We start from the raw sequence: 8,733 nt of genomic DNA on the forward strand, positions 1-8,733 counted from the left end.
AGTACTTTGGTCTATGTGGGAAAATCTGTTTTTACAACCCTGTCTACCTGTGCCGCAACTTTCATTGAATTATGAACCTGCATTCCCAGATTCGTTTGCTCTATCGTACTCCTCAGTGCCCTATTTCTCATTGTGTCTGACCCACCCTTGCTGGTCCGCCCAAAGAGCAACATCTAACACTTGTTGCGTTAAATGCGATCTGACATTTTTCACCCCTTTTTTCCAGCTGGTCCAGATCACGTTCCATGCTCCGGTATTCTTCATCACTGTCGTCTACATCCGTAATGTTGCTGTCATCGGCAAATTTGCTGATCCAGATAATGACATGATTATCCAGATCGTTGATATAGTTTAAGAATAACAACGGGCACAACAACGATCCCTGGGACACTCCACTCATCACTGGTCCCCAGTCAGAGAGACAGCCATCTATTACCACACTCTCGCTTCCCCAACGTACCCAATGACTAATCCTATTTATTACCTCATCGTGAAAGACAACCGACTGAACCTTCTCCAGCATCCTCCCATACGGAACCTTGAAAAAATCGTGGCTGAAGTCCCTGTTAGACGGCATCCACTGCCTTGCCTTCCACAGCACTCCTGGTTGACTACTTCGTAAAGCTCTGTGAGATTGGTTAGACATGACCGACTACGCACTGGCCCATCCTGACTATCGCTAATGTTCCTGTTTGTCCAGATACTTCCCTTCATTCCCCATGACCAGCGTAGTCTGAACACCGAGGACGATTCATCATTACGTAATACTTGGCGAGTCCCTTCCAGGCAAAGCTATCGAGATCATCCAGCGGTCGGTACTGATATTTATGCCCTATTGTCTTTTTTTAAATTCTCCTGCACTTTAGTGTCCGACGCATTGAGAATAGTCTGGACAAGCAAGGCGTCATAGCTCTAAATAATTAATCGACTTGCTTAACTATAGCAAGATACGGTACGCTCGATCGAACACAGAACATAGAATATTACAGCACAGAACACGAGGTTCTGTTAGGCTTTCAACTAATGTAAGTTCGATCAAACACATCTCCCCTGCATCTCAATCAGAATCAAAGGTTTCAATCGTACATTTAAAAAATCAAAACCAGATTTGATATCACAGCCATACGTCGTGAAATTGTTAACGTTATGGTAGCAGTGCAATGAAATAAAGAATAAATAAATATAGAGAAAGCAAAACTAAGATACAGGTGGCAGCGCGGAAAAATGAACTGTTCCTGAATCGCTGTGCCTGAGGTTTTAGGCTTCTGTATCACTTTCCCGATGGTAACACTGTGCAGAGGGCACGTCCTGTGAGTGGGCAATGTTAACGATGGACGCCACTGTGACAAGAATCATCCCTTGTAACATTGATCAATGAGATACAGAGAATCTATATTTAACAACAAGTATCTTTTATTATTTCTACTAAAAGCACGTAGATTTACATACTCTCTTCCTGTGTGCACCCTACTGGAAACCTTGAAACTCCATGAACAGTCAATGAAGAGAAAAGGTATTATACGGGAAAAGAGTCTACGCTGGCAACTCTTTCCATAGAAACATAGAAAACACAGAAAACCTACAGCACAATACAGGCCCTTCGGACCACAAAGTTGTGCCGAACATGTCCCTACCTTAGAAATGACTAGGCTTACACATAGCCCTCTATTTTACTAAGTTCCATGTACCTATCCAAAAGTTTCTTTAAAAGACCCAATCGTATCCGCCTCCACCACTGTTGCCGGCAGCTTATTCAACGCACTCACCACTCTCTGAGTGAAAAAACCTACCCCTGACATCTCCTCTGTGCCGACTCCCCAGCACCTTCAACCTGTGTGCTCTTCTGGCAACCATTTCAGCCCTGGGAAAAAGCCTCTGAATATCCACACGATCAATGCCTCTCATCATCTTCCGATCCTCATGTTCCCGATCTCCACGTGTCCGTGTGGCCCTACTTTTCGGCAATGGTTGCTCTCTGGCCGCTGGAGAGTTATCACCCCGGCATATCTGAAGCACCGGAATCTTATATTGTTCCTCATCAATTGAACCATTGGATCACCAAACCATTGGCTCAAGGTCACCTGACCTACCTGGGTCACCTGGTTACTGATCATTGTACAGAGCTACAACCAACATATTGAACCTGGCTCTGCCCACCCCAGCCTTGTGTATTCGTATGTTTACACCCTGACTGGTCTGAACCAGTTAAATGAGGCAACCCAGTCAGAGACTAACAAGACTGCGGATTGCACCTTTGATATGTCTGGTATTTTACATAACAAGTAGCTGCTCCTCTGAGCATGGTCTCAGGTTTATTGCTCTGATTAGATTGTCCCAGAGCCAAGAATCCGTTCAGAGTCCACGCCCTTCACATAACAAATGGCGACTTCTTTGAAAATGGTCTCAGGTTTAGCAGATCATTACCTGAAGCTCCCTGTGTCCACATTCAGTTCCTCTGATTCAATTATTCCAGTGTAAGAATCAATTCATAGTCCACAAAATGCTGGGGGGGGGGGGGGGGACACAGAGAGAACTGGTTTGTCTGCTTCCCCTGTCCTTGATCAGACTGTAGTTTCTTCTGGCCAACAGTGATTCATGAGCCATTCAATCTGACACGACTGTATCTTTCTCGGGTCTGCTGTCGTCTGAATGCACCAGGGTGGATGATGGAGGTTTTGCGGAGATGCCGAGTGCTGTAGGGGTCGAAGGGGTTTACAGAAATGCGCTGTGATGTAGGGGTTGGAACGGTTTTGTTACGTGCCCCGTAACGGGTTAAAAGAACCAGCAGAAATGGAACACACCTGGAGTCTGGTATTGTTACAAACAAAACACTACTTATCAGTATCCACGTAATCTCGTAATATAAAACCAGACAAATCAAACAGGTTACCGGAGTGTGTAAATATAAAAACGCAAACTTCTTCAGCTTAGGTGGTAAATGATACAGTCTTACGATGGTATAGGAATGACGTCAGTTCAGTTTGTGATATTAAGAGGCGTAGAATTGAGGAGAGAGAGAGGGAGAGGTGCTTTGTTTTCCAAGTAAGTTGATGTCGTCAATCTTTCCGTTGCCTTCCGAATTCCTGTTAAAGTTTTGTGATCACACCAGAGTACCGCCTTCACGCAGTAACGCTATCAAAGGTTAAACACACCGATAACATTCCACCGGTCACCCCTTTCCCAAACTGCGATCAAAACCCAGCCTTTCGTGGTCACTGAAAGTTCATCCAGTGTCTATTTCGTCTGTTTTTCTGTCCGTGCCTTCTATGTGTCTGTCTGAAAAGCCAGCTGACCTTGAATATATCCCAAATATGCTGAACGCCAGCTGCCCATTATATAGCCCCGCCCTTCCGTAACCATGGCGACTTACGAGCTGCTCGGTGCTCTCTCCCTCTCTCTCTGAATCGGTGTACACCAACTGTCTCTCTTTTTAAAGACACAGTCCATATTGAATACACCTTAGCATCTCGTCACAGTTTTTACAGATAGCGACGGGTATCAGCACACTTCTCCACCAATGTGGAAATGTAGTTTACTTGCAGTACAAACTGGCATTTTGGTCTGTAACAAAATGAAACCCGTCTGGTGTCGGAGTGTTTTGCTAATAATGTTCGTGCAACATTATGCTGAGTGATCCTGAGTACCTGACTGCAGACCGCAGACCCTACACTATGATGGCAGAATATAGCATTAAAGGCAAAACTTTTGGCAGTGCGGAGGATCAGAGGGATCTGGGTCCGAGTCCAATGAACACACAAAGCTGCTACATAGGTTGACTCTGTGGTTAAGTTGGCATATAGTGCATTGGCCTTCACCAATTGTGGGATTGAGTATAACAGCTGAGGGGCAATGTTACAGATATATAGGATCCTGGTTGGATCCCACTTGGAGTACTGTGCTCAGTTATAGTTGCCTCACTACAGGAAGGACATGGAAACCTTAGAAAGGGTGCAGGGGAGATTTACAAGGATGTTGTCTGAATTGGGGAGCATGCCTTATGAGAATAGTTTGAGTGAACTCGGCCTTCTTGTCCTTGGAGCGATGGAGGATGAGAGGTCGCCTGATAGAGGTGTACAAGATAATGAGAGGCCTTGATCGTGTGGACAGTCAGAGACTTTCCCCAGGGCTGAAATGGCTAGAATGAGAGGGCATAGTTTAAGGTGCTTGGAAGTAAGTACAGAGGATATGTCAGGAGTAAGTTTTTTTTTACACAGAGAGAGGTGAGTGCGTGGAATGAGCTGCCGGCGGCGGTGCTGGAGGCGGAAAAGATACGGTTTTTTAAGAGTCTCCTGGATGGTCACATGCTTTGAAAAAGAGGGCTGTGGGTAAAGCCTAGGTAGTTCTAAGGTAGGGACATGTTCGGCACAGCTCAGTGGGCCGAGAGGCCCATATTGTACTGTAGGTTTTCTATGCTTCTACACAGCAGACAGCCACTGGGTTTTTCCCACCTTCCTTTAATTTGCTCTTACTAATCAATCCCAAATGCCGATTGGCCACTAGTTGATTGGTCACCGATTGCTCTATTGCACTGCCGTGAGCTGCCCCTCGGACAATGAGCCTTATTGAAGTTCCCTCCTCTCCAGATCTCAGATGTCCAGGTTGCCACTAGTGAAATCTACCGGGCATATCTCTCAGTGATGACCGTGTCAATACCAACAACATGACACTGACAACCGAGTACATTGTCTTAGACAAGACACCTGCCAAATCTAATGCCACTCCCCTTCGTACTACATATGGACTGCCGTCTATGTATGCATATTGATCTGTTGTCCCCACATGTTCATTGATCTCTTTCCCTCTCTGCAATGTAAATACTCCAGTTCAAGCCATCTCCTGCGTGTGTGCTTTTATTTGATATGTAGTTACACAGACACAATGCAGGCTGACATTTGAGTACAGAAGCGATGACCATAAGTTTCTCCATTCCTCCAACCCTGAGACAATTTCAGATCTAGATTCTTTGTTGTTCTCACAGTTCCAGTCCAAGAAATACATTTGTCTCTTTCACATTTTGCAAGTGTCATGTAAGAAACGGCAAGAAGAAAATACACAGAAATAACTGTTACCTGAAATTTTATTGGTGGCTTATTATACAAATGCCCCAAGTGAACATGCTGTACCCATCTGCACGCAATGCAACAAGGACTGCTCACTTGGAATAACTTTACAAATGACTTAAATTGTGGTGCTCCTGGCAATATTGTAATGTCATTATGGCTGCAGTAATAATTAGGCTGAGTGATGACACCTAACAGCTTTTCAAACATTAGTAGAATGTAGAAAGGCACCAACTCTATGAATTAATGTATACTCCAATAGAAGTTAGGAATTAAACCTCTTACATTGCATAAACAACTGATTAACACATGTGCACAAACTGCATTACTTTCCAGCAGTTGCTACATTCTCTCATGACTCATGTGGTCCTTTCCGTGGATGCAGACTCCTGGGGAGCACGAGCACACTTCAGATTGGCATCATGCACCGCATCCCACATCAGTAGCAGTTCGAAAGGCCGGAAACGGTGCACTAGCAGCAACTCACGGTAATAGCAAGGATTGAAAGATTCATCTTGGGTTGAAGGAACCCTGACTCCAGCTGTCCTGAATCCGCTATGGGAGTGTGGGGCTAGTCCAGCCTTGGCCAGACACATCCCCAAAAATACATCATCAATGGGGTATAGTTCAAGGTCTTGGGCTATGTGAAAAATGATGTGAGCTGTATTCACAGACATAAGTATGCCCGCTCCACCAATGTATGGTGGGTACGACTTGATGGTGGTCACTATTTCTGGCACATAATACTTGCTCGACTTCTGGCGTTTGGGTCCAAACCCATAAATGAGACGGCCCACAAACAGGTGTTGGTGAACCTTCATGTCTAGCAAGTAATCGACCATGTTATCGGTATTGGCAAAGACATCATCATCTCCATTGAAGATGAATTTAGCACTGGGGCAAAATTCACTGACCCACTGCAGCAACTTGTATTGTTTGAGGGTGAGGTTGAAAAAGGTATCCAAGAAATCCCATTGTAGGATATCTCTGTGTTCTCTGTTTTCCATGGCTAACAGCTGATTCAATTTCCTACTTTCTTTTTGGTCAGGAGAGACACCAGAAATAAAGACTCTCTTAATTAGGACCCCATTGAATTCACGTTCTCTGCCCCAGGTCTTCCTTATCATTTCCCGCCGATCCTGGTTGAAAGGGTGAGATTTGATGACCAGGAGCAGGAAGACATTCTGAGATTCTTCTCGACCACCACATTTGTCTGGAACATTTTGAATCATGTCAAATTCTCGACAGTGTTTATACATCAAGAAGTTTTTTATGTGCTCTTTCTCTTGATGAAATGAGGACAGGTGCAGCAATGTCGTGTTCGCGTGGCACTTTGGCTTGAGCACTGATTCAGTTGCATCACCAGTAACAACCTTGGGCAGGTCATTGCGATGAAAAGTTTCTGCAACATCAATCTCTCGACGTTGGTCATTACCCCAGAAGACGAATAACAATCTCAGAGTAATAACAACACCCAGCACTACTTTCTCATAGAATCGCCAATGTCCGCTCATCTTTCACCTGAAGTAGAGAAAAATATGGATTAATTCAAAGTACTTTACATTTACATGATGCTTGAGAAGAATGGGAAGTTTAGACTGTAATGAGGTTCACTAATGCTTTGTAATATTGACCCCAAAATGGTGGTGAGGTAAGGAATAGGCAGAGCCCTACACGCTGCTGAAAGTTTAACTGACCTGAAGCATTCCATCCCAGCAGAAAAACAAATCTACCTATAGGATACCATCTCTGTCATTAAAATGAAAATGGCATATTTTATTTCTGGGTCTTAAAGGCCTTCACAGCTCTCGTCACTCCTCTCAGGGCTTAAACTGAGCTGGGCAAGACATAGAGCAATATAACACAATGCAGGGATTTTGGCCCATGATGTTGCACCGAACTTTTAATCTGCTCCAAGATCAATTGATCCTTACTCTCTCAAATGGCTGTCCATTTTTTTCATCCATGTGTCTATCTAAAAGCCTCTTAAATCTCACTGATGCATCTACCCTTATCACTACCCAGGCTGTGCATTCCATACAACCACCATTTTCATTTTGTTAAAAAAATACTACTTCTGACAAACCCCTATACTTTTCTCTAATCACCTTAACATTATGCCCCCTCATATTAGTCATTTCCACCCTGGGAAAATGTTGTTGCCTCTCCATTCTATCTATGCCTCTTACCAGCTTATACGCCTCTATCAAATCACCTCTCCCCAATTCCCCACCCCACCTTTACTCTGAAGAGCAAGGTCCCAGCTCGCTCACCATTCGGATTGAGTTCACAGGTTACTGATACTATGGAAGATTATGTATTATTGACCATTGATTAGTAACTGAATATATGGCAGTGCAGGGAAGGTAACGTGTTAGCATAGCTACTGCAAACATCTGATTTTCATTGTATTTTAACTCACAGCAGAACAGGGCAGATAGTTTGCATGATCCACAATGTGTATGTGTAAAACCTTGGATGCCAGGAGCCCTGAAAAGACACCAGTGACTGATAGCAGAACGATGTGTACAAGTAAAAGTATTTGCACAGGGATGCAACTTGTGTCACTTTAGAATTAAGGAATCCGAGAGTAATGCAGGCTAAGCAGGCCATTCGGCTCAAATGGTCCATACCAACCACAGCATCCTCCCTGCTAGTCGCACATGTCTAGTTTGGTCCATAACTCTCCAAGCCTCTCCCTGCCATGTACATGTCCAAATGCCAGTTAAATGTTGCAGTTGAACCCACTTCAACCACTTCCTCTGGTACCTTCTTCCGGGTACTCACTGTCCTCAGTGTACAGAGGTTGTCCCCAAGGTCTCTTTTCAATTTTTCCCCTCCTCTCCTCTCTCTGTGGCTTTTCATTTCGTGCTCTCCAACTCTCCAATAATGACGATCTACCTTATCAATACCCCTTATGATTTTAAACTTCTGAGGTCACCTCTCATTCTCCAAGGAATAAAGGTCCAGCATGGCCAGCCTCACTGTAACCCAGACCCTCTAGTCCAGAAAGCATCCTCGTAAATTTCTTCTGCACCCTCTCCAACTTGACAGCGTCCTTCCTATAACAGGGTAAGCAAAATTGTAGATAATATTCCAAAAGTGGTCTCACAACAAATTATATTACTGCAAATAATCCCCCGCTCCTACACTCTACGCCATAGCTGATAAAGGCAAGCATGCTAAACGCTTTTTTTTTCTCACAATCCTGTCTTTTAGTAAACTATGCACTTGTCAGTGCCTTGCCATTCACTGTACAAGTTCTACTTCATCTGAATGTCCATCACCTCACATATAACCATATAACAATTACAGCACGGAAACAGGCCATCTCAGCCCTTCTAGTCCGTGTCGAATGCATACTCTCACGTAGTCCCACCGATCGGCTCTTAGCCCATAACCCCCCATTCCTTTCCTGTCCATGTTCCTGTCCAATTTTTTTTAAATGACAATATCGAACCTGCCTCTACCACTTCTACTGCCACCTTGTTCCACACAGCTACTACTCTCCGAGTAAAGAAGTTCCCCGGCGTGTTAAACCTAAACTTTTACCCCCCAAACTCTCAACTCATGTCCTCTTGTTTGAATCTCCACTACTCTCAATGGGAAAAAAGCCTATCCACGTCAACTCTATCTACCCCCTTCATAATTTTATATACCTCTATCAAGTCCT

At 44.2% G+C, this 8,733-nt stretch overlaps 1 protein-coding gene across 1 annotated transcript; it reads right to left on the bottom strand.

The window, feature by feature from the left end:
• Nucleotides 1-5,419: 5,419 nt before the first annotated feature.
• LOC132388340 (N-acetyllactosaminide beta-1,3-N-acetylglucosaminyltransferase 3-like) lies at nucleotides 5,420-6,574 on the bottom strand. Its single transcript, XM_059960679.1, has one exon. The coding sequence runs from the start codon at nucleotides 6,572-6,574 to the stop codon at nucleotides 5,420-5,422; it is 1,155 nt and encodes a 384-aa protein (XP_059816662.1).
• Between the last annotated feature and the right edge of the window lie 2,159 nt (nucleotides 6,575-8,733).

This window comes from Hypanus sabinus, unplaced genomic scaffold, assembly GCF_030144855.1.
Source record: "Hypanus sabinus isolate sHypSab1 unplaced genomic scaffold, sHypSab1.hap1 scaffold_301, whole genome shotgun sequence".
In the NCBI taxonomy this organism is placed as follows: domain Eukaryota; kingdom Metazoa; phylum Chordata; class Chondrichthyes; order Myliobatiformes; family Dasyatidae; genus Hypanus; species Hypanus sabinus.

What these genes read in the sequence shown, in the direction of transcription:
- LOC132388340 (XM_059960679.1), bottom strand. Translation starts at nt 6,574, where the DNA reads ATGAGCGGACATTGGCGATTCTATGAGAAAGTAGTGCTGGGTGTTGTT.